General features: G+C 36.3%; 2 protein-coding genes across 2 annotated transcripts in view; one reads left to right on the forward strand and one right to left on the reverse strand.

The window, feature by feature from the left end:
• Axn (protein axin) overlaps positions 1-4659 on the reverse strand; it is a 54418-nt gene extending 49759 nt beyond the window's left edge. Inside the window, exon 1 of the mRNA XM_071587920.1 lies at positions 4476-4659. The gene's annotated coding sequence lies outside the window, so the exon portion shown is untranslated. The remainder of the gene's footprint in view (positions 1-4475) is intronic.
• A 122-nt stretch (positions 4660-4781) lies between these two features.
• cry (circadian regulator cryptochrome) lies at positions 4782-26629 on the forward strand. Its single transcript, XM_071588503.1, has 9 exons — positions 4782-5465; positions 5602-5774; positions 5849-6010; positions 9884-9988; positions 11506-11750; positions 14303-14561; positions 15674-15921; positions 23884-24040; positions 25958-26629. The coding sequence occupies exons 1-9, from the start codon at positions 5327-5329 to the stop codon at positions 26078-26080; spliced, it is 1611 nt and encodes a 536-aa protein (XP_071444604.1). The 5' UTR covers positions 4782-5326; the 3' UTR covers positions 26081-26629.
• The last annotated feature ends 1360 nt before the right edge of the window (positions 26630-27989 follow it).

The following is a 27989-nucleotide window of genomic DNA, read 5'->3' on the forward strand; positions in this document are numbered from 1 at the left end:
TCTTATATTTAATGTTAACATACACTGCCTAAGAATGAATATTTACAGATCTCGAAGATTAGTATGGTGGTTGGTGGTATAGCTCATCCCGTACGAAGCCCAATGGCCTGCGATATTCATACGTTAGGGCAGCGGGGCAAGTCCCTTTCCCTGCGCTGCCTGTGGCTTCCCAAAAAGACCTGGTACCTGAAAAACTTAGTAGTAGTTTTGAGGGGAGGCGACCGACAGCTGAGGTCATTTGCGCCATAGGGGATGGATAGGAAAGGATGAAGGGTAGAGAGAAACCCGGCGTCGGCATTAGCCTACTCTTTACGAAAGGCGCCAAGGGGTCCGCAGTTTTACGTCCCATCCGACGGACGGCGTACTCACTCAAAGTGCCCTCCACAAAGCACCTCAAGTAGGGATCGAGATACCTCTGAAAAATATTCAACACCGCCGGGATTTGAACCCGCGCCCTCAGGGTGGGAAGCCAGTACGTTAGCCGCCGTTGGGTGAAGCTGAATGTTCCCGAAGTTGTAACCTGGAATCGAGGCCAAGTCCTCCCGTCATCAGCCTAGCGTTCTACCAACTATAACTAGACTGCCAAGCCCCATTAATAATTGTGTGGGTGTGTTAACTACAATAAAAATGTGCCGAGTACTTATTTTAACATAGACAATTAAGGAAATGGAAAAGCTACTCGTAGGTGGGGAAACTCACGGATGGTTAACGTTTCGGCAGGGAGACGCCCGACTAGCTTACACATTATTTTTAATTGAGGCTACAGTGCGCATTCCAACACTCCAAAAATGTGTGTCATCAGAATACCTTAAGTTTTAACACAACATTAGTATTTTATTATTTTTAAACATACATCAGGCGCTAAATGAAAATATTTGTAATTATTCCTCGTAATTTTCTTTTTCCAGATAATTTAGTTCCTTAAACTGGTACGACCAAATTAATAAATTTCTAATCTACATAAAATCATCAAGAGGGCGGAATATTTAAAATATGGATGACCTCCTGAGTTATCAAGGGGACCTATAATTTATAAACCGTCGGGCTTTGTTCAGGGGATAAATCTCACCGATACATGCGATCCTTGCACGCATTGACCAAATTTTCAATGTAAACTGCCCTGTAAATGTTTTCAATTGATACCCAGACTATACATTGAAGAGAGTACTATGTGAAGAATTATTATCAAAACAAGGACGCCTTAAGCAGTCGAACTTAAGGGATTCACGATGCTACCAAGCCTTCTGATGTCTCCAGCCGTGCTAATTCTGAATTAGTACATGGGATGAATGGATGAAAACATTTAATCTCAAGGGAGTAGAGTCAACACACGCGATCATTCCTGGGAAATTAGTAATAGGGTAGAGCATTACAATGTGCGTGGGTTGTATGTACACCGATGGGGAAGTAATTTTGAAATTTAAAAAAAATCACTAAATCATGATTCTAATTCTATCTCAATATCCATATGCAAACTAGCGAAAGCTCTGCCTATACTAGTAATCGGAGCGGCTGAAGCTGTATTTTTGTGCATGGCTTCCACAAGGTTTTCCACTGTCTTTATAAAAAGGCAGTACGAATGTGAACGCAGTATTGCAACAATGAGGTAGGATATGTCTCTTCGGACAATATCGGTGTTGGAATTCCAACTGTCAAACTTACAGTCGAATACAGCAAAAAAAAGAGAAAAAAGGAATAAAATTTTCGGGATGTACTTAGCAATGCACGAGCAATAAATGAGTAGTAAATACCAAAGCTCTAAATAAAGGAAAATCAGACCTTAATGCTGGAAATCAATCGAGAAATAAACCAGTACCCAATTATTTGCATAATTAGTACATCAAAAAGCTACAAAGCAATTATGTTCACAAATATAATTAATATTTCACCACAATAAGAACCGTCCTTCATCCTAATGGGCGTCCAAGATTAATCATCGTAATGTCAAATATTTATCATTTTAAAATCATGATCTGCGGAAGCACAATTAACAATATCTAAAAACACCGCCATGAATAAAATAATCGAGGATTGAGTGAATACGTTGCTCTCGCGCGGGCACAAATTTACAATACTCCACATTATTTTTAGAAATATATTTTAAACAAAAATAACACCAAAATTGGACCAGGGAAGTTAGAAATGCCGAGAATGAAACAAACTTTCTGAATAGGGATATGAAGGGCATTATAATGGACTAGGGTGAGTAAAATAATCTCGGATTTTTCGGTTGTTATTCCAAATTGCGCAAGCTTATTCATCGCAAAGAAAAACAGTTTAAATTCACGCAGGCCCCTTCCTCTTTCCATACACGACAGAGAGAGAGAGGGCACGGGAGGATGGGAATCTGCCCGGTCTTTGATCCCATTCTCTGAAAGAAGTATTCTTTTTAAGGCTTAGGGAATATTCTCTACCCAGACGGTGTGTAAAGTATACACCCGAGAATTGCGATCAAACATAATAGTTTTAAATATAAAACGCCATGAATGACAATTGGAGAAATGCCACAACAAACATCGGCAACAACTAATACAGAAATATCAAAGGCAGAAATACATTTCGATAAAAATTTTTCCATTACCCGTACAGATAATATTTCTTAAAATACTGCAATCAAATGTCGGCAAAGCTACAAAACGTCAGCGATAGGGAAGCCCTACGCTATGATATACGTAGCGTACAAAGCATGTTCTTGCCTAGTTTGGTGAGGCTCTGGAATTCCGGTAATACACATTTCCAGAGGGACACAATTCCTTTATTCATCACATCACAGAGAAATGGATATCCCCACATTCAACTTTCGTGTACCGTACACAAACAATACAATCCAATAATCGCAGTTAATAAACGATTTTATTGGTTTACATTTCGTCAATATATGGCTGAAATCATAACAACGCAGAAATTGCGTTTTGGCCAACAAAACCTTTACACAATGTTCAAACTCAGCCCTAAACTGTGAACTTAGACCGTTCAGTCATTGCAGCCTCACCAAATTATTAATTCCACTGGCTAGTAGGTGAATTAGTCATCAAAATGGTAAAAGGAAAACTTCGACAAGCAAGGAGCGGTATTCATCGAGAGAAAAACTATTAACCGGCACTATAACTATACATGCGAAATGTTCACCAATGAGTAAAACAATCGCGTGAAAGATTGCATTACAGCCACACAATTGATACTGAACTTTATTTTTGGTCATCGCCTTCTTCTGGTGGGTCTACGACAGCATATTTCGAGTTAAATGAGAATTCATTGCTGCAGATAAACAAGACGGGCGAAGTATTCATCGTTTCGGGGAGGTAATGAATGTGCGCGCGTCTTGACGAGAGAAACAACAGAATAAGGGGGTGGACAAGTACCTAGGCAATAAAAACGTAATTGATGTAATAGTTAGCACCTATGCTGATTTGCCTGACGTTAACACTCGGGTATTCGATCCTGGGGATATTTAAATGGTAGTCTCTTTCTTCTCTACGCCTCAAAGGTAGGTGCATGGGGATAAATAAAAAACTAAGCATTCTTAATCAGAAGTCGATTAAAACTTTTTTCCATCAAGAGGTGGAACATGGATTAAAAAATGGTAAAGGATTAATATCCGAAGCAGTATTTGCCACTGAAAACAGGGCAAGATGCACTTAACTCTATCGTCATAGTTTGCATACATGGCATTCAATTAACAACTTAAATAAAACAAATATCAGCACCTTTGCTTTTAACAATAAAGGAATAAGTACTCACATAAAACATTTATGAAAGGAAGAATAAGCGCTAAATGAAATTACAATACACTTGATAACTTTCACAGTTTCATGATAGTTTAATACAGGCTAAGGAATATTGAACATTAAAAATTCTACTAATTCTCACAAAAATTCTTTCATAAACTGCCGGGAACTTCATGTGGTCTCCACTTCACATTATGAGACGTTAATATCAAAGTACATGTCGGCATTGACTACTACTATGTCATTAAACCAATGATGCACTACAATAACGAATATCATAACACACGCATGAGTTCGGGTTCAAATAATGAATAACAAGAATAAAAATGGACATGTGCCAAAAGCAATTTCTAAGGCCGTACTATAAAATCTAGCACGAAAAATGTTAATCTACTTTTAACACAAAGGGATCATCCGGACGGAACGGCGCATACTATTCCAAGTTGTTTAACTAACAGATAATTGCGGATTAAGGAGAAATGAAGATCATGCACACTTCTAAAAACATAAAACGACCTAAAAATCTGCCTAAACAGTTTATACTTTTCTCGTTACAGAACTAGAAATAGAAGCATGGTAAAAAGCATGTATTAGAGATGAACTATTTTGAACATTTATTTATGGAAGGACGGCAACACAAGTTCGAGTATTCCAAGCTTGAGCATAATGAACGTTTTTGCATAAATGATACTAAAAGTATGAATCTGAAAGCTCATAACATCTCTCAAAAGAGATTTTATAACCTACCTTACGAATGCCTTTGATGTTGATTCCTGAGGTCTTGTAAAACAAATCACGGTAACAACAAATCCAACAGTGGCACATTATTATAAAACTAATCCATCACGCATGGGACCTTAACAACGTAATAAAGGCAAAATTCACGTTAAATTCTAACAAAATAGTACTGTCAACACTAACAAAAAGAAACTACTTGACGTACTTTTACGGATGGACATTTTACGAGTCCCTCTAGCGGTCGTAATTAGTAACTAATTTGAAATACCCGTTCTTCAGGTCTTGTAATTGCGGAAATCTTGGAAATATTCCTTATAAAACAATAAAATGTTACCTATCTACTTTATTTTGGGTTTTGGGTAACTTTTGCGACTAAACTATACAATATTGTCAAGTGATGCCTCTGCCGTATGAAATTGTTTGTTTATGTACAACAGAAGAGAAACGCTAACTAGGGTATTTGGATTCTGTGGCGCGTGAATTAATTGGATTTACTACCATATCGGTATGTCGCTTGTAAGCATTGGTGTTGATTATGCTAGGCAATTTACCCAATTCCGCTGTTCGAAAATGTTGGAAATTCCATGACAATGGCGGAAATTTTGAGATATTATATCATATGCTACCATGACGTCATAAGTTAATCAGGTGTACGTACACGTGAGTCCAGAAGATTAAAAAATACAGTATTCCAATCAATAATTCATTAGAGACAGAAGATTTCGAGTCTCTTGGTAGGCTGGCGGCGAATACCTGTTGAAGCTGAGGTTATCCAGTTGCTTTGGAGAAATTGATACGAGTTAACTATACTGGATTTCTCATTTAATTATTTGTCAAGAACTGAGGAAGCGATATTTGCAATGAATAAATTTGAAGGAACCCCATCTTTACTATGGTTTCGGCATGGTCTACGTTTGCACGATAATCCAGCTTTGCTAGAAGCACTGAAAGATAGCTCCGAGTTTTATGCCGTATTTATCTTCGATGGAGAAAGTGCAGGTATGGTTTTAGTCACTGAAATTTTACAAGTTCAGAAGTGGCAATTACTTTTTCTGCAATTGAACGCATTTTGTTGTAAACTACACGTGATTTTATACCTTTGTTGTATCTAATTTTCTTCAATTGAAACTTTTAGGTACGAAGTTGGTGGGATATAACCGAATGAACTTTTTGCTCGAATCTCTGAAAGACCTGAATGATCAGTTAAAATCTCACGGGGGAAAGCTTTATCTTCTAAGGGGAAAACCATCAAAGATTGTAAAAAGACTCCATGAAGAAATTGGACTCAAGAAAATTTGTTTCGAGCAAGTGTGTATACTGATAGTCAGCCGTAAGGTCATCAGAGAGCCCTGTTTTATGTAACTATGCTTCTTAATTTTCAGGATTGTGAGCCCATTTGGAAAGATCGTGATGACTCTGTAAAGATTATGTGTGCAGAACTCGGGATAACAGTTGTTGAGAAAGTGTCTCACACTTTATGGGATCCAAAAGAAATTATAGGAACAAATGGAGGGACACCACCTTTGACTTATCAATTGTTCATAGTAAGCATTTCTTTAAATCCTAACTAGCATTGTGTAACGGTGGAAGATATTTTCAAATCGGTACAATTTTTCACAACTGTTAAACTAGGTTAGATTTTATGTTATGATTAAAAAAGTAGTTTTTCCATTTGTAATATTTATTATGAAGTATCCCAAAGAATTTTTTAAATATGCCTGTTCGTGTGGACAAGTATTATGTTAAAAAATTCTGTATAATATATTCTCAACTATTCTAAATAACGCAGACCACTAAGTCCTATATACAGCAAAATTCCAGACACATTTTCATGGGAAACCAATTTTGGATTGCTTTGATCAAGCTTGGGTGAAGTGATCTTTGATGGGTTCAGGAAACCCCTGTCTACCCGGAGGATTTACCACTTACCATTTCTGATTATCACAAACAAGAATAGGGAAATAAAAGATACAGGAGAATGGAATCACAGTAAGGCAATAAAATATATTCTCTGGATATAGTTTAATTTTATCACTCACTATATCTATTAGTTATACCCATATAATTCAGGAAGATATAATTGTTACTGATTTATTAAAATACTTACTAATTATGTCTGAAATCATTTGAACGAGATAATCATTTGATTTTATCCATAATACAAGACTAAACATTTATTAATATTGCCAATGATAATGCTCAAGCCTGGACAGCTTGAAGAGGTGCCCACAGGCCTCAAAATGCTCATGAACACTTAGTCGGTGTTTGTCTTATTAATTTATGGAGAGATAAATAGAGGTATTTATTTGGGCAAAATTGAGACCTATTGGTCCCTTCTGTCATTCAACCCATCGGTGTATACGTACAATATTAGGCATAAAATTTATAATTATGTGCATATATACACATAATTACATATAGATAGACACAAATTCATTATGCACAGATTTGCACATCGAAATTAAAATAGGGAAAAAAGATACATGCATTCAAGGATACATACGCATACATGCATGCATTCAAATAAATGCTAAAAAGTCTAACAATTCAATCATCACATGAGATGGTGTTTTAGCCTTTATGTGGGATATTTCCTCTAGTTTCAGGGCCTCCTTCCTTGGGATGTTTGTAAACATGTTGGCAACATCGAAGGACACCATAATACATTTTGACGGCAGTTCTATATCTGACAACTTACTCGCGAACTCGTATGAGTTCTTAATACAGTATTTTGGAGAAAAATGAGCATGTTATCTGAGTAAGTTGTTTAACTTATGAGCAAGTAGGTGGGCTGGTGCGGGAGACACTAGATACCCCTGGTTGGATAGGGCTATCACTTTTGTGTATTTTTGGAAGACTAAAGAATCTGGGGGATTTGGGATTCATTTGTACAAGTTTGATAGTATCAATTGGCTTTAACAACACCTCACGTCTAGACTTCTTTCTGGTGTTCTGCAGTGGATGATGAGTAACGCTATTTAAATGGACAAAATCAAGTCTTCCCTTTTTTTACTTAGGACTCCTTGTCTAATGCCACGACTGAATTCCCCTTATCTGCTTTCGTGACAAGCAGTGTATTTTTTGAAATTTTAAACCCAAAAGGGAAATAGCGAAATACAGGAATTTCTTAAATTCCTGTATTAAGGTGCACAAGAAGTAATTAAGGCTGTGTCATCCCTAAAAAAGTCCATTTCAAAAAATAAGCTCATTAATAAAAAATAAGCTGATGACCATTGACCGTCCCTTAATGAGGGTCAAACCATTGCGGACAAACACCTCCCCTCCCCTTGCCCACTAATAGGTTGCTGCACTAGCACTCAACTTACCACTTCTCCCTTACTCCCCCTAACTTCCTCCCTTCATGGAGCCAGGCTATACAAGTTGAAATACTTTTTCATGTATGCCACCTGATGTTGATGCACAGTAGCAAAACTATGTTCACGTGAAGTAATAAATCTTTATGTGGAAGTGCAAAGGTTCTTCCTCTACCCTCATCATGAAGGAATTCCACAAAGTTGAGCTTGAAACTATTATGTTTGATAGTAATTGTTAGGTACTTTCTTCTTTGAGTGAGAATACCACAGGTACATATTCCATAAAAGGAATATTTTTTCAGCTTTACTCAGTGCCTTCTGATGTTCTCTTATATCATAATTTGTTTACCACTTGGTATTTCCTGAGAGCTAGCAATAAAAAAATACATGTAGGTGTCATGTCATGTATAACATGGATCTCGATGCTTAATAAAATTAAAACTCCAAATATAGGACTAAAACTACCAGCAATTGATTCTCTTAGCTGTAAATGGGATTTTTATACTCGTATATGTGAGTCATCACATTTTTAGAACTATTTTTGTTTTATAATTATCTACCCATGAAAGTTAAGCAATAAGGGAAAATGCTGAAATATTTGCACATGTAAATTTATCAGTATCTGTTTGACTGCATCAGGGATACGATATGGCAAAAATGGGTGCACCAAACCTTAAAATATCTATTTATTTCCTTAGAAATTTGGAAAAACCTTTGTTTGTCAACAGTGGTATTGTTACAATATTTTCAGACTGAGAATGATAAATGAAATTGGTGGTACAATATTGGATCAATAATAAAATAAAGTTGTAGTAAAAGTCTGGGAAAATTAACATCCATAATTTTTAGACTATTCCTGATTTCTAGAAAGATAAATTTTATCAGTAGTCATTACCTAATTATGAAGGCTAAAATAAAATAATAATTTTGTGTTGCATGTATGATTTTCATGCAAATCCCTCAGCGGAGCTACTGAATTGGCATGAACATTTTTCTCAGGTTGTATTACATGTAATGAAATATTTGTGTACATTTTGGAGAGTGACAGGATGCTCATGAGAGGAATGTATAAAATAATTTTTGCAAGAAGAAGGAGATTTGTAGAGGCTAGTGACTGTGGAAAAGGATATGGGAGAAGTCAGGGGGATGTAGGCATTAGTCCTGTTGGCTGGGATGAAAATTTTATTGTAAAAAAAAATTTTTTCAACGAAAGCACATATTCTACATAAAATGGTGAGGTTAAAGAAACATTTTTGAACAAGACATATGATTCCCTCCACCTTTAAATTTATGATGAAAGTCAGCCATTCTCAGTGATATGCATATAGTTTGACTTGGTAGAGTAAAGCAGGGCAACTGTCATTTCTATGACACTGAATTGTTGCATAGAAAGGCCCTGCTTTAATTTTCTATTTAGGGACGCATTATGATTTACAATAGGATTTGAGATAATTATGCACATATTGACTGCTAATGTGAGAGTGTATTGCCAATGTTTGAAAAAAATAAAAGTTGGTAACAATAGTTTTTTTTAAAGATTTTCTTAGTTAAAAAAAGATTCAAATATATTTTACCTTCCAGTTGTCTTCAGTTAACTGTCATGCCTCAAAATAGGTAGGATATGATATTACCATTAGCATGAGTTTCATGCAAATCCCTCAGCAAAGCTACTAGATCGGCAGGAAAATTATTTAATTTCTTACTTCACTCAGCTGGCAGAAGACCAATATCTATTCTGCTGGCAACCTTTATCCTTATTTTGTTTTCCATTTCCTTTTCTCAAATAACAATTTGTTCCATTCTGACAGCTTTTGCTTGTTCAACAGGCATTACATCTAGTCATCCAGACCATAATATCAGTTTTTCTTTTCTTTAAGTAATACTTTTCAGTACCTCCCTTTTCCAAGTAAAATTCTATTTTAATAAATCTTGTCTCTAATAATTTGATTTCAAATATTTGTCGCTTTTTATTGTAAAAGCTTTGGGCAATTTGTCAACCTTATTAATTAGTTTTCCTCTAGAAGAATCATCTCATTACTATCACAACCAAGCTTCTTCTCAGCAGATGTAAGATATATAGCACTTGACTATTGTACTTTTCAGGAAACTGTACCAATAATCGGTACACCTCCAAGACCAGTACGAGATGCTGATTGGTCCAATGTCACGTTTGGGACATTGGCAAATAGTTTGCTTGTTGAATTTGAGGTAGGAGAATTTTTATTCTATTCCCCTATGGTCATTGTGTCAAGGATGTTCAATAAAGAATTATCATATTTTATTTTTCTCAACATACCTTTACTTGTCCTGCAAATAGGTAATCCTTCTCCAAGTAGTCACGCTGGATATAATCATCTGCCCAACCTTTTTTCCAATCTTCAAAGACATGTAAAGTCATTTTTTGTAGATTCTTCAAAATCTTATCAGCCTTCATTACTTCTTCTGATGATGAAAAATGCTTTCCACTAAGGTATTGCATTACTTTGGGGAAGGAAAATGTCAAATGGGGTAATGTCTGGATAACAGTGATGTCTGGACAACATATTCAACATAGATTTTCATAAGATATTCAGCAACAACATTGCAATGTGCATTATCATAGTGCAGGATCCAGCCTGTTGCTTTGAAATGTGACTTTCTGTGATTGATATGATCTTGTACATTTTTTGTTCATCTAGTATGATACATTTATAGTTTTGTGTGCTGTACTGTCAATAAGCCATTCTTTGAACATTAAAAAAATGATATGACCATAAGTTTTCTACCAGAGGCTGCTACTGTGGCTTTTTTTGGGGGGGTTGGTAATGCTGGAGATTTATATGCAGTGCTTTGCTGTTTGCCCTTAGGATCCATAAGGATGTGGCAGTTTGTGTGGAAGTTTTGTCTACAGTGATAGCCTACAAACAAAACTCCTCATATTCCTGTAATACCAAATTCAGCTACAGATATACCTGCATGCAAACATCCTGTTGTACAGGCATGGGCAGTCTCAGAACCCACCATTTACAAACACATACCATGGGTAATTTTTCTGTTTCCAACATGTGGGAAGTACCCAATCCCAATGAATTGAGGCTAAGTCAAATTACAGTAGCTGCTACTGATACAATACTGGGTCAAATCAATCACATTGGTTCAACATGATATTTACACATTAAGCCAATAATATAACATAAAATAGTAATTTTACAAAAGTTATGCGGCTCAAAAATTTATGATCAACTCTTTACTGAACAGATCTCATAATTATGTATTTTTGTGAATGGAGGGCCTTAGGGTATCATCCCTTCTCTGATCCCAAAACCTTCCATATCAATCCAACACTTCCAAACCTTCCTCTCCCAACTCTTCCCCTTCAAACCTTTCACCGCCTTCCCCTTCCATCCAGCGTCCTCTCCTATTGCCACCTTCTCGGTTCCTTCTCTCCCTTGAGAAAGGTGGTTTCACCACCAAAAATTCAGAATACTTGTGAGTTTCATGGCATGAAATCACTGTACTTCATGTCTGGCAAATGTGGCCACATAATACCATTGTGAGGTATTTGTTGAACTATACTGTAATTTTGATGTTACAGAAAGCTGATGTGTCTCTCAGAAGTTAAGAGAAATTCAACTCAAGATTCCTTCTAAAATGGAAAATTATGACAAAAAGCATATTTTAAAGAGCTTGTTCAAAAAAATTATTTTCACATATGGCTATATGTTTATTTTATTTGGTCAAAACAGGCTTTCAACTCGTTTCCTACTCCTGAATCATTTGGCCTTGAAAGAGAGGTGAAGGACGAGACGCCAATAGTTCGCTGGATTGGGGGTGAGACACATGCATTACTTCAACTGGCTCAACGTCTTAAAGTTGAGGAAAATGCCTTTCAAAATGGAGTTTACTTGCCTAATCAAGCCTATCCAGACCTTATTGGTCCACCTACATCTCAAAGTGCAGCGCTTCGATTTGGATGCCTTTCTGTACGAAGGTAGTTGTCATTGTATGCCCAGAACATGCATTCTGATGAACTTCATTTACAAACCCCTGGTGGCAGTGGGGTAACGTCCTCATCTGCCAATCCAAGGGTTGCAGGTTTGATTCCCACCTCGCTGGATTTTTCTCCATTTAGGGCTTGGGTGTTCGTAATTATGTCCATTGTTATCAGTGTTAATAGTCCAATGTTAAGGCCAAAAAGTGCTGTTTTCGGACTAAGGCTAAATAAATAAATAAACTGCAGGTAGAATACTTAGCTAGTGAATGATATAATACTAAATGCACATTTTAATAATTTTATACTATTACATGAAAACATAACAGTTTCAATGAATGAATTATTTATGATCATGTATTATACAGCTCTCATTCTTGTCAGTGTAGTTAGTTAAAGCTACATTTAAGTTTCACAGGTTTTTGTGAAGTTTATTAGTTTGAAACTTGTGACAAGTAGACTGGTCTGTTTTAGCAGCCATAATACCATTTATCGATCAACTATTACCATGGTATACAACTATATTGTCCCTGAGTTTTGAACAATGGAAATTTCAAATGTAAGTGTCCTAGGTTAATAAAGAGAAAAAGACCAAATACTGATATGACTCCCATCCCTTTCATCATTTTTATAGAATGTGTATCTCTTTTGATTCAGCCTCAATTTTATCAAATTCCTTTTCTCTTACATAGGTGGCTTGCCAGAATAAGAGTGATAGCAACGCCATGAAGACTTAGCCATCTGTTTTTTTGTTAGCCATCTGTTATATTCATGGGGGGAAATTTTTCCTGTGAGGTCACTAGGTTATTTGCCTACTTCCAGTGTTTGTATCCATATCTCATTTTCGGTCGTCCATGTCTTGTGAATGACCAAGGTAGCAAAGGAGTGCTCTATCAGAGCTGAAAAATAGCTGGAGAGAGTTCTAAGAAACTGGTACGAGATGCTGCAACATTTACATAAGGGAGTCATCCACTAATGCACATTACAATGCATCAATTTCAACATGTAAAAATCATTTGCCTTGACCAGGCTTCAAACCCAGATCCCTTGATGTCCAGCCGAGTGCTTTAGCCATTCAAGCTACCAAGGCGACCTCTTACACTCCAAAGTTCTGCTGGCTTTTAAAGGAACAAGATATTTGATAAAATACCATACATATGATGTCACAGGTATTTGTAGTCATGCGCATTGTGCCACTATCCATGAGGTTAAAGTTAACTTTAAACACAAGGGTGTTTTAAATATGAGGTATTTACACTTTTCTTCTACACTTTGAAATTTTTTCATTGTCAGAGAGTGTATTTGGGGAAGATATTCAACCCTCTCCAGCAATAGCAGTCTTTATTTGTATTAGAATTCCAGAATTAAGTTCATAGATATGTCCATGGACAACGCGTTGCCATTTATAGATGACCTTTATGGATTAACCATGAAAGGTATTCCTAATGGTGACTGTGGTTGCTTCTTCCCTTTAATACGAGGGTCATCCGGAAAGTAGTACCCGTTCGTGTTGTGGAGTTATTGTGATACTAGATTCATACCAAAAGAAATTATATTTAAGAAAACTCTGTAGCCTTTACATATTAATCCAAATTTTTTTCAAGTACCTCTGTCTATAGAACAAGTGTCATCTTGCAAGTGTCTGATCAATTCAATTAATATTTATCTACGAGGGTCATCCGGAAAGTAGTACCCGTTCGTGAAATAAAGACACAAAAGTAAATATTAACAAACATAAAAAATTTTATTTGAAAGAGGATACTTTAAACTACTTCTCAACATAATCTCCAAGCAAATTAAGGCATTTGTCATAACGTGTGACAAGTTTCTGTATTCCTGCTGCATAGTCCTTCGCCGCCAGCTCATTGAGATACGCGAGGGACCCATCTTGCATCAAATTTTTGCATAATGCAGATGGTGTTTAACAATTTCATGAACAATTGTTCGAGAAACATTGGGAAAATGCTCACAGATGTCATCAATTGTGACGCGCCGATCGTTCCTCACGAATTCGTCAACTGAGCTCACCAGTTGGTCTGTAATGACAGACGGTCTCCCCGAACGCTCATCGTCGTGTGTGTTCCCCCTCCCCATGTTGAAGTTGCGACAACCACCGCCGAACAGACGACTCGTCCATTACATTGTCTCCATACACCCTCCTTTAATTGGCGAGGAATATCACATGGGCGAACGTTTCTTGCATTGAGGAATTTAATCACTGCCCTCCACTTCACAACTGGCGGCGTTCTCAATTTTTTTAAACATTGTAAACAATCACAGAAACAACACAGGCAATGCTAGCGTCACGCAACTTGGCTCAGAGAAGGCAGACAAGCCACTGAAGCTATCTGACCTCGTCCAGCGGCTACTCGCGTCGTCAGCACTTCATGCGGCACGAACGGGTACTACTTTCCGGATGACCCTCGTATATTAATCAAATTTGTGACTGTGGTAAAAATAATTCGTGTTTCGTGCCTGTAATAGTTTGATCAAGAATAACTGCTGGAAAATTGTTATTCAATTGTTAGTGAAAATGTTACATTTTTTGACAGATTTTATTGGGAAATACATGACATCTGGATAAAAGTTCAAGGAAAGGATTGTCCTCCAAGTAGCAGCATAACAGGACAACTGATGTGGAGGGAATATTTTTATACAATGTCTGTTGACAATCCATTCTATGCTGAAATGGAGAAAAATCCAATTTGTTTAAATATTCCATGGGCAGATGATGACAAAAACTTGAAGAAATGGAGCAAAGGGGAGACTGGCTATCCTTTCATTGATGCAGCAATGAGACAACTCAGACTGGTATGCTTAGTATGGAGTAATGTTAAGTTATCCATTATAGTTGGACAATTATAAAATCGTGATTAGGTTTTATTGACTTTAAAGTTTACTACATTTATCGTAACTACTGTGTGTGAACCCAAATTTTGTTATAGGTACATAGAATGCTGATCTTTGTTGTGCACATTGAGTAGTTCTTTGATTTTCCTACTTTTCTTGATCAAGTTGAGACATAAATTACCATTAGAAAAATCAAGGAGCAATGAGCAATGAACTACATGTGCGCTATAGATAAGTAGTGCAAGATCACTGCAGACTGGGGAATGGTATGGTAATAATTATGGCATATTTGTTTACTGGTATGACACGTTGAGTAAAAGGTGAGCTAACTGGGCAATGCAGTGTCATATGTAACCCAGTGTTTACACTGATGTTTTATGATTAAAGTTGTGTGAGTAAAACAAATACAGTAATACTATTTACATACAGGAAAAAAGGCTGGACCTTTTCTAACAAATCGGAAATTCATCCAAACACAAGGTAAATCAGGAAAAGGCTAGTAATTTGACTGAACTATTTCACTAGATGTTCGGAATTAGTATGTTTGTGAAGCATAGGTTGCCAGCTCAGTGGCCTATAGAATTCATCTTGGATATAGCTAATAAGATTTTTATCTCAAATAAATATTTCATACTGGATACTTGAGGGATAATCACAGCAAAAGATCTCCTAGCCTGAATACATTTTGTTCCTTCAAGCATCACTGGGCTAATTTTAAGGTCAGCCATTCTCACCTATCTCACCAAATAAACACCCTTGAGCTGATGGTCACAGCTCTAGTACTAGGTAGTTGAGCGGCAAGCTTAATTCTTTTCCTTGATATATGATTAGAAAAAAATCACGTGATAGATTTTATACTTGGTGGAAAAAAAATGTATATATATATATATGTGTGTGTGTCTGTGTATATATATATATATATACATACATACGTATATGTGTGTGTGTGTGTGCATTTATATATATATATATATATATATATATATATATATATATATATATATATATATATGTATGTATGTATGTATGTGTGTGTGCATTTTGTAAGTGGTGCATATTTCAATTTCCATTAGGAAGGTTGGATGCCACATGCTGCTCGGAATGCTGTGGCATGCTTCCTCACCAGAGGGGACCTATGGATTTCTTGGGAACGTGGCCTTTCTGTCTTCCTATACCACCTAATTGATGCAGACTGGTCTGTTTGTGCTGGAAATTGGATGTGGGTCTCCTCTTCTGCTTTCGAGAGACTCTTGGACTGCACTCTCTGTGTATCTCCTGTCAGTTATGGACAAAGGCTAGATCCTTGGGGCACTTATATTAAGTAAGATCATTCTTCTATTAAATTATAATTTGAAGTTATTTTCAGCCCCTAAAATTCAGTTTTTCCTTCATAAAACAGTAAGGTAATTCATGCAATCATTTGAACTTCACCTTAATTGTGGGTAAAATTACCATCCATTTTCACTAAAATATTTTTGTGGCAAAAACTGGATTCAGCATATTAGTCTCATCATTGGACAATGCTACATTGAAACTGGGTTGAAAAAACTGTGTATAAAGTTATTTTCACCCAATATTTGTCATTTACACCAATTAAAGCCTGATAATATTAACCTTGAACATCAGGGGTAATGCAAGCTTTGATAATAAATATTGTAGACCAACTTCAACTTATAACTCATTATATAATGTGAACTGTGAATGTTTGTATAACTTTTTTTATAATATATTCTCCCTAGGCGATCAGAATATAATAAAACAAAGTGGTCAAATTGTATATGATATAAGGCACGTCAAATATGATAAGTCACGAAATGCATAGTTAGTAAAAATTTACAAAAAGGTTACACTACTGAATATTTAAGTATTCTTTCAAAGAATAAGACATCTTCTTTTGCAGGTATTCCTTAAGTTTCACTTTAAAACTACCAAAACTTTCAAGGTCTAAATGGTGTATAATATGGTATAGTAAGATATTATGGTCTAACAAGGTGCTTCCTTATGACAATCTTCATCTCATTTAAAACTTCATGCTGTGTTAGTTTATATATTTTGCACATGTCTTGATGACATTTAATATGGTTGTACCATTAAACAAAATGAATGAATTTTATTGCTCTTATTATGTGGTTGATTACAATCAGTGGTCGGACAGTCAGCTATAATAAGCATATGGTTTTACTTTTTGGTGACTTTTGCTATAAATAAAGATTTTAATATGCCGTTGTTTATATCAGTGGGGGAAGGGGGGGTTGCAGCATTACCCTAAATTGATGCAGGGGAGGGGCAAAGGGTAAATTAATTGAAATGTATGTGTATGAAAAGTGGGGTGTGGTGTTAGCATGGTGTTAAAATTGGGTTATAAAATGTTCTTGGAAATAAATATTTTCAGTATATTTAGTCAAAAATCATTTAAGTAACCATGCACATGCAATTTAAACAAACATTCATATGTAAAAATTATTGCAACCCTACATGAATAGAAATAACTAAAACTAGTGCTAAACTAGACTTTACTATTAAGGGTCATTCATTGTGCACAAGAAGTATATTATATATTAGTTCAAAAGTATTTTTTTAACTCAAAAGTTAACAATCATTCTAGGGCTAGAAGAAAGTTTCAAGTTTGCAGTAATCCTGATCAGATTGGAAAAATGACAATGAACTTCTAAGAAATATATATAATGAAGAAATCATAAGTGGCAGATATGAGTGACTTCTAATAAGATGTTTTAATTATTAATGAAAAGTATGGTGAAGATTTAATATTTCACTACCAATCTAGAGTGTGCTATGAAGTTTTAATTAGAGTTGTAGTAGTTTTTATGGGAGGGGACTGACAGGGAAGGTCATTTGCACCATTAGGGATGGTTGGGAAAGGAAGGATTGAGAGAAACCCAGCATCGACATTAGCCTACTCTTGTTGGAAGGCGTCAAGGGGTCAGCAGTTTAATGTTCCATCCGACAGACATCGTACTCACTCAAAGTGCTCTCCACAGAGCACTTCAGGTAGGAATCAGGATACCACTGCAAAATTTTTGATGTCTCCAGGATTTGAACCAAGGCCCTGTTGGTGTGAAGCCTGTATGTTAGCCACCTCACCATCCCGACACCCATTTTAATTACGAGGGTCATCCGGAAAGTAGTACCCGTTCGTGCCGCATGAAGTGCTGACGACGCGAGTAGCCGCTGGACGAGGTCAGATAGCTTCAGTGGCTTGTCTGCCTTCTCTGAGCCAAGTTGCGTGACGCTAGCATTGCCTGTGTTGTTTTTGTGATTGTTTACAATGTTTAAAAAAATTGAGAACGCCGCCAGTTGTGAAGTGAGGAAAGTAGTACCCGTTCGTGCCGCATGAAGTGCTGACGACGCGAGTAGCCGCTGGACGAGGTCAGATAGCTTCAGTGGCTTGTCTGCCTTCTCTGAGCCAAGTTGCGTGACGCTAGCATTGCCTGTGTTGTTTCTGTGATTGTTTACAATGTTTAAAAAAATTGAGAACGCCGCCAGTTGTGAAGTGAGGGCAGTGATTAAATTCCTCAATGCAAGAAACGTTCGCCCATGTGATATTCATCGCCAATTAAAGGAGGTGTATGGAGACAATGTAATGGACGAGTCGTCTGTTCGGCGGTGGTGTCGCAACTTCAACATGGGGAGGGGGAACACACACGACGATGAGCGTTCGGGGAGACCGTCTGTCATTACAGACCAACTGGTGAGCTCAGTTGACGAATTCGTGAGGAACGATCGGCGCGTCACAATTGATGACATCTGTGAGCATTTTCCCAATGTTTCTCGAACAATTGTTCATGAAATTGTTAAACACCATCTGCATTATGCAAAAATTTGTGCAAGATGGGTCCCTCGCGTATCTCAATGAGCTGGCGGCGAAGGACTATGCAGCAGGAATACAGAAACTTGTCACACGTTATGACAAATGCCTTAATTTGCTTGGAGATTATGTTGAGAAGTAGTTTAAAGTATCCTCTTTCAAATAAAATTTTTTATGTTTGTTAATATTTACTTTTGTGTCTTTATTTCACGAACGGGTACTACTTTCCGGATGACCCTCGTAGATAAATATTAATTGAATTGATCAGACACTTGCAAGATGACACTTGTTCTATAGACAGAGGTACTTGAAAAAAATTTGGATTACTATGTAAAGGCTACAGAGTTTTCTTAAATATAATTTCTTTTGGTATGAATCTAGTATCAGAATAACTCCAACATTTTTTTAAATAAATTGTAATGAGTAAATTTAGATGAATTCTATTTTTTTGATTATTTCATTAATTTTTCATTATTATTATAGGGCCAGATAGTATCAATGCTCATGTAAGTTCTAAATTGAAATATTTGATTCTTTCTAAAGAAAACATAGTGGCAATATTTTATAAATTAGAGCCAATTAACTATTATTTTTATGCCGAAAATTTCAAGTTTAACATGGAAGATTTGGCAATTTTCCCTAACATTGTATCAAATATACTGCTCATTCAAATCATGAGCATGATGTGCTTTTTCTGAAACAGACACCAACTTTTGCATTAATACATATCCAAATTCATGAGAACATAAATTAATATTAAAAGAAGCATTATATTTTGTAAAAGAAAACCAAAGATAAATTTGGAAGTACAAAATACGAGGGTCATCCGGAAAGCAGTACCCGTTCGTGCCGCATGAAGTGCTGACGACGCGAGTAGCCGCTGGACGAGGTCAGATAGCTTCAGTGGCTTGTCTGCCTTCTCTGAGCCAAGTTGCGTGACGCTAGCATTGCCTGTGTTGTTTTTGTGATTGTTTACAATGTTTAAAAAAATTGAGAACGCCGCCAGTTGTGAAGTGAGGGCAGTGATTAAATTCCTCAATGCAAGAAACGTTCGCCCATGTGATATTCATCGCCAATTAAAGGAGGTGTATGGAGACAATGTAATGGACGAGTCGTCTGTTCGGCGGTGGTGTCGCAACTTCAACATGGGGAGGGGGAACACACACGACGATGAGCGTTCGGGGAGACCGTCTGTCATTACAGACCAACTGGTGAGCTCAGTTGACGAATTCGTGAGGAACGATCGGCGCGTCACAATTGATGACATCTGTGAGCATTTTCCCAATGTTTCTCGAACAATTGTTCATGAAATTGTTAAACACCATCTGCATTATGCAAAAATTTGTGCAAGATGGGTCCCTCGCGTATCTCAATGAGCTGGCGGCGAAGGACTATGCAGCAGGAATACAGAAACTTGTCACACGTTATGACAAATGCCTTAATTTGCTTGGAGATTATGTTGAGAAGTAGTTTAAAGTATCCTCTTTCAAATAAAATTTTTTATGTTTGTTAATATTTACTTTTGTGTCTTTATTTCACGAACGGGTACTACTTTCCGGATGACCCTCGTATGTAGAGTTGAACCTCTTTTAATTGTTTTGGAAGGGTCTCAGGAAGAGAAAAAGTAAATATGAAAATTTATTATTATTATTATTTATTTTTATTATTTATTGTTATTTATTATTATTATTTAAGATGTATCATTGCAATTGGACAGTTGTCCTGGTGGCAATGGTCAAGTCTGGTCAACTGTCACTCTTACAATGGACATACATACACAAGAAGAACAGATAGGAGACAAAAAGTTCTTATATACTAGTTACACTTAAAGATTACCAACCGCACCTTTACCATCACCCATGGGTTTTTTCATATTTGTTTTTTGCGTTCTTAGTTTTATTAAACTGTGGTCGTTTTTCCCTTAAAGTTTGGTTTTTCCATCTCTTTCCATAAATCTTCCCTTGCTTTGTCATTTTTAACAATTCTATACATCGCATCTAACCTACTCCTTTTTCTTCTACTTTTCAAACTCTCCCATTTCAGTATGTCCAACATTTTCGTGGCACTCTCTGATCTTTTGTACCTTTCGAGTACACATCTTACTGCCTATCTTTGAACTTTTTCTCTCTTTTTAATATGTCTCACCTCATATGGATCATCATACTATGGACCTCATACTATGGACGAGTATTCTAGGATAGTGCTAATCAGTACCTTATATACTTTTTCTTTTGTGGCTAAGCTACTTCCTTTTAAATTTTTCATAACCCAATGCAGTTCATTAAATGCCTTCCATGTCATATTATCCACTTGGACTCCCCACCCAAGATCCTTAGTTAAGTAAATGCCTGAATATTTGCAATGACTGCTACATGGGATTCTTTCTCCAAAGAAGGTGTAAATATCCTTTTGTGCATTCTTTTTATTTGAAAAAGTTATATGCTTACTCTTACTTACATTAATGCCCATTTTATTATTTGTAACCCAGTCACCAAGGCGATCGATGTCATTTTGTAGTATTACGCGGTCATTTACATGCTCTACCCATCTGTATATAATGCAGTTATCAGCAAAGAGACTTAATTGGGAATGCAAATTATTTGGTAGATTGTTTACGTACATTAGGAAGAGTAATGGCCCTAGAACACTACCTTGTGGAACTCCTGCTAAACTGCTCGCCTCATTTGAAAATGTCTCTCCTATTTGCAAATGTCTCCCACTTTTTGGATTCTGCCTGTAAGAAAATTTTTTATCCATTGCTTTACCCTCAAATCCAATGGTAACAACTCCAAATTTAACAATAATTTATCATGAGGCACTCGGTCAAAAGCTGCCGAAAAATAACGATTACTGCATCAACATCCTTTCCTTCATCTATTGCATCACCGATATATTGGCTTAATCCTTATAGCTGCGTTTTGCACAAGTATCCCGTTCTAAACCCATTTTGGTGTTTGAATAGCCACCAATCTCTTGTCCACCATTCCCAAATGTAGTGAGCGATTCTTTTTTCCATTATTTTGCAAACAACTGGTGTTATGCTTACTGGTCTATAATTGTTGGCTATTGTTTTATCACCTTTCTTGAAAATTGGTGTAATATTTGCTTTTTTCCAATCACTAGGCGAGTATCATTATTTAAAGTTTCTTTGAATAGATGACTCAGGTACAGAGCTATAGCGGTATCACCCAGTTTTAGAATGTCAATTGATGTATTATCCGGTCCCACTGACTTATTTTTCCTCATTTTCCTTATTTTTTTCACAAAATACGAGTCCTCCAAGATAAAACTGTTTGTCGAGGGAAGTGAGCTATTTTGTGCTGTCCCCCAATGAAGTTCTCTGTTGTTTCTGAGCTATTTAGGCAAACCTTATTTTCCTTTTTGATTTCTATTCCCCGAAAAACATCTGTAAAGCAGGAGTTGAAAATATTTGCTATTTCTACAGTGTAATGGTTATAATACCATTATCCTTAGTTTTTAATATGTTCATGCGTTCCCTGTTGTCTTTCCTCATTCTCATGTATGCATAGAATTTCGTTGCATTGTCTTTTGAAATTGCATTGACAAGAAATTTTTCCTTTGCCTCCTTCTTTTCCCTATTTAGGTCCCAGACCAAGGTGCTGTAATGCTGTGACTTATCTTTACTTTCATTCTTTAATGTGTGCCTTTCTTACCGCTTTCTTGAGTTTTTTTTAATGGTTTTGTTGTAGTACTCCAGATCGGTATTCTGTTTCAAATTTTTTATTGGGGCATACTTGATTTGCCCTTCAAGAATTATTTCTTTGAATGTTTTCCATATTTTCTCCATGGTGACTCCACTGCCTGCCCATCCAAGAAACTTGCCCCTTAAAAATTCCTGAAACCCTTCCCTATCTGCCCAGGTATATTACCAAATTTTCTTTTCATCCCCATGCCTCCTTTTGTTGATCTATATCAATCCATCTGAACACACACTGCTGTGTGATCACTTATTCCCAGAAAAGCATCTATATTAATGAAAGGTTTTGGAGGTCTAAGAAGAAAAACGTCGGGGGTGTTTTCTTACCTAGTGGGCTTATTTTCTACCTGGGTAAACCCTTCTTCGCTAATGAGGCTATTTACCTGGTCTTGTGCCTGCCCGCCCCCTGCCGTTTTGCCCCCCCTCCCCATTTCTGGAAAGTTTAAATCCCCAGCTATGATGATATTATCTTGAGGGTTTTCAGAGCAATAGTCAGCAAGGATCTCCAACGAGTGTATACCTTTGCTTGGACTTCTATACGGAGCTATTATCTTTAACCATTTGATATTTTTTGCTTCATGTATCCTTTCACGCTTCATCTCACAGTCACTTTGTTGCCAATCTTAAAAGTTTATTATGTTGCTACAAACACAAATGAATACTCCTCTGCCCATCCCACCCCAATCCCTTCAATAGAAATTGTAATTTGATGGAAATATTTTGGCCGATGTAATGCTATCGTTAAGCCAAGATTCTGTGCCAATTATGATGTTGAGATTACATGCATCTATTACAGTCTCAAATTCCCTAGTTTTGTTGAGGATACTTCTACAGTTCACCTGGAGGATATTTTAGCTCTTGCCTTCAATTTTACCATCTATACCGTGCACACTCTTGGGTCTTGGGGCTTGTAGAGTCAGTCGGCAACGCTCTGCTCGCTGCTCATCCTGCCATTACTCCATCTTCCTGCTTATGTAGTATCCTCCTTTATATAACATGAAAAAATGATACATTTTTAATTTCATCCAGAAAGTGTACATGCAAGCCTGAATATTTCTCAGGTCACATTTATGCTGCTATTTTAAAGGATTACTCATGCAAACTCTATGAAGGTACATTTTTTCTATTACTATGATTGTATTTTCCTTGATATTTTCAATAATATATATTCTTTTTTGATAATTCAATTTAAGTTAGATGAAACCAGCTGATTCACTTTGTTACATCAGTTGTCTTCACTGAACATTGTTTTTCTGCATTTCTACGATAATGAACACTTGTTCTTCCCAATTGAATCTTGTTTCAGAGGAAACACTCAGCGCAAGAAATTTAATTTGAGGGAGAAGAATTTTGTCCTGGGTTTTAGTTTTTATTTGTACTCGTTTTACCTGATGTTCATTTGCATAGTTGCAAAAAGGTCTTATTACCAGATATGTACTTATGTATCATCCATATAGAAAGAACACTTGAGGTGATTTCTAGTGAAATACTTTTCACAGAATATTTGAACTTTCTATAATATTAACTAAAGAAGATGTCGATTTTAAATGTCGATTTTATGTTTATTTCTAAATATACATATATTTCCAATAATTAATTTACAAAATTCATAATATTTTCACATGGGACAACATTAAAACAAACCCAAGAATCACCTTTTCATAAGACTTTTATGTGTGTGCAGTTATTCTTGAACATCTTTATTATTTGATAGCTGATGATTGTGCTTTTATTTCCAGGAGGTATGTTCCAGAACTATCAGGCTTTTCTCTTGAGTATGTACATGAACCATGGAAAGCATCTCTAGATGTTCAAGAATCTGCTGGTTGTATCATTGGTCATGATTACCCTGAGCGGGTTGTGGACCATGATGTAGCTTCAAAGAGAAATCAGAAGGTTAGATATCTTTTTAGTTGTATCTAATATTTACTGGTACACAGTGTAAATATCTTTAATTATGATAATGGGAAATATATACTCATACAGGCAAAAGAATTTTCCCTTCATTTTTTAGTTGTATCTAATATTTACTGGTACACAGTGTAAATATCTTTAATTATGATAATGGGAAATATATGCTCACACAGGCAAAAGAATTTTCACTTCATTTAAATGAAGGTCACATATTTAAAATCATTTTTTCAACTCAGAGTAGATTTGTGGTTGCATTTGCTTATCAACTTCTATTTTGTCTTCTCTATAACTGAGGTCTCCTTTTAACTTGGACACCAGGATCCTCTCATTAAATTGCTAGCCCACTTCCACTTTTCTTCCACATTCCTTCTTCAGTATGATACCTACTCCTGCTATCTTCATGTGTATTCTGAGTGTATCACTTTGTGCCTATTGCTCTAGAAGTAATTTGCTCCAGTCCATTATATTTCACTGACAACTAATGTATATGTATAGCCCTAGCCATCTCTATCTTCACATTTTCTAGCTTACCAGCACTGCCTTGCCAGGATTGTGTCATTGGTGACAATGACCTTACATAAAGTTGTAAAGAAAAGATTAGTGATATCTATGATTTGGAGTATAGTTTTGTGTTAATTAGAAACTGCATCAATGAAGCATTTGAGACATGAGATGGACAGGTGTAGTAATTAATGGAAAAATAAAATGGAAACGGAAAGAAAGGAAAACGAACAGAGAAATGCTAGGCATGGTATTGTAAGGAAGAAGGTCATTGGGAGAAATTTGAAGAAGGTAGGAAAAGTGGATGTAGGGTATATTGACTGGAAATGGAATGATTTAGAATATGATTTATGGAAGAATGTTGGATAAGCAGGTAAAGCAAAGAAAAATTAGACTTGTAGAATGGAATGAAGTGATGTAGAAAGTATGCTGAGTTTAAAATTAGCCTATTTAAATGTGTATTTCTAGGGTATTTAGTGTCATGTCAGTTGAATTGATTGAATTATAACTCCTTACGGTAAATATTACCTGTGCTAACATCCCTGATCCATCAAAAATGTATCTATAGTACTAATGTTAATAGTATTGCTGGGCAAAATAACTGGAGCGACAAGCTACACATGATCAATGCCCCCTCATTCCACAACCATCATCATAAATTATTCTAGAAGTGAACATTAAGTAACAACAGGCTATGAGATATGTTTACTTGAATATTTATAAATTGCTGTACATAAAAGATTAATCTTCTGCATTGAATATAAATTTGGAAACCTTTCACCCCTCATATTCCCCTAAGGATTTCTTTCTAGGAATCTACCGTCCCCACCTGCAATGCATGGGGTTTTTATGAAACCCTACTTTATTCCATCTCTTTAGCCTTACCAGGAATGCCCACCCCACTGCTCCCTTTAGGTGTAGTATATTCCCATCACCATTGCCATGGAAAACAATATCCAGGGCATCAGTGTGATGAGAAGAATCATGCTCATATCTTTTATTTTCCCCCTCACTCCTATATCTCCTCCACTTTCCGACCTTCAACCTTCCCTTCCCAAGCCATGTGAACCATGTGTACTTTACTCATGAGTGTAGTAAAGAGGAACCTGTTGTGCCATTGTTCAATAAAATTGTGGAAAGTCTGTAAGTTACTTTTCATTATAGATATGAGCTAATGGAAATTAATTGTACAGCTTATACTTAAGGATTAAAAATTTAACTCTTCTTCTCTTATGGTATAAGATTTTACGAAGGTGTTTTCTAAAACTGAAAAACTTTATTTAGGCTAATGATAAGCTAGGACCAGATACTGTATTGCCATTTTTCTGGATAATTCAAAGTATTAATTTAGCTTGTAATGTATTTTTCTGTAAAATTTTATGTTGAATTTTTTGGCAGAACATGGAGAACATCAGAAAAAGCCTAATGAGTGAATCTGCACAGCATTGCTGCCCATCAAATGAAGAAGAAACTCGTAATTTCCTCTTGATAATTGATGAAGAGATAGATCATGTTCATTGAATAGAATTTCATCCTATTGTTATGACGTCTGACATTACCATATGAGGTTAAACCTTTGATGTTGTTCAAAACGTGTTTATATGTTTTATTGTGGATATTGTAGTATGCAAAGATCTTTGAATTTGAGAGGCTTTACTTTTGGTCATTATGCATTTATAATCATGAATTTTTATTGAATTTTTACTTGTGAGTCATATTGTTTTCTTGTCCTTTCTCTTTATATTTGCCGTTCTGGCATTGGAATAGTTATTGTTTTGGTATGGGATTTGGTTTTGGTATTCATGTATGTAACAGCTACAATATATTTACCTGAACAGTTATGGTAACTTATGTATGAATATGCTTAAGTTGCTTGTATATTTTCTACAATTGAATCTCGTGAACTTGTAATTCATACTTCAGTATACATATTATATTCAAAATATACATATTTTTTCATGCACTTGCTCCAATTTTGTATTTGAAACATGTATTTCCATGGTCTATGCTTTTTAGTAATGTGTGTATTGGGTTTTATATGAAGTCAAAATTAAAAATGATGCATTCAATAAATGTTATCTGTGCAGAAATAGTGAACATAATATCTTGTACAAATTGAGTAGTTTCAGGTGTGATGTGGTGGAATTCAAACATTATAAAGAAAATATAGTAACAATTGCCTAGTAGATAAGTTTAATAGTGAGACTGGGTTTCGATGTATTACATCATGTTCAGGTTCACTTGAAGATGATGTAATATGTAATCTGCCCAAAAAATACGCAAACTGGTGCAATCTGGCAGCCATGACGTAGACTATAGCCCACTACGGGTGCTATTTGCCTGAAATCCAATGAGCCGTTTGTGCTTGACAGATCATTGAGCTGTGCGTATGGTGCCAGTTATGTTAGTTTCTGTTTTTCTTGTTTTTACTGTTTGTCAAAAATAGAAATTGACAAAACCACTGAGCAACGAATCAACATCAAGTGTTTTGGTGAAGTGCAGTAAAAGTTATCAAGAAATTACTGAAATGTTGACAGCTGTTTATGGTGATAATGCACTGAAGAAAACATCCGTTTTCAAATGGATGATGCATTTGGAAAGATGGCTGACAAGATGCCACGGATGATGCAAGACCGGGACGGCCTTCAACCACCTGTGTTGATGACAACATTGATCGTGTGCCATTGTCCTTACCGATCGTCAAAAAACTGTCCGAATGATAGCTGATGAATTGAATTTGGGAGAATCAACAGTGCAAACTATTTTAACTGAACATGATGGATGGATCCTTCACCATGACAATGCACCTGCACATTCAGCATTGATTGTTCGCCAGTTTCTGGCAAAAACTTCAATCACCATCCATGATCATCCTCCTTATTCACCAGATCTTGCCCCCTGCGACTTATTCCTATTCCCAAAATGCAAAAATGTGATGAGGGGACATCACAGAAAAGATGTGGACACAATAAAGCAAGAACCGATGAGAAAACGTTAAGGCCTAACTGCTGAGGACTTCCAAGGATGATGTAGAAGCACTCACGAGAGCAGTATAACAATTGGATGGCTCAATAGAATACAAAATGAAATTGATGACACATTAAAGCTGGCCTCAGCAAATACCTCCCCAAATGCGGTTACCCAGAAAAGCTCCTACAGAATGAAATCCACCGCTCCACCCGACTTCACACTCCACAGAAAAACAACTCCACATCTGACACAGGACTCAACCTTTGCACCACCTATTTCCACGGATTCCACAGACTGAAAGCCTTTCTTAAAAACAGTTTCCTATTTTACACAGTAATGATGCTACCTCATCCTTATTACTCCAATTCCTCTCTCTAGCATACAAACGACCCATTAATCTCAAAAACCTTCTGAAATCCACCAAACCTTTGGCATCCCCCCCTGATAAATTTCCTCCCTT

The sequence above is a fragment of the Hetaerina americana genome, unplaced genomic scaffold, assembly GCF_022747635.1.
Source record: "Hetaerina americana unplaced genomic scaffold, ioHetAmer1.1.p SCAF_3, whole genome shotgun sequence".
NCBI lineage: Eukaryota > Metazoa > Arthropoda > Insecta > Odonata > Calopterygidae > Hetaerina > Hetaerina americana.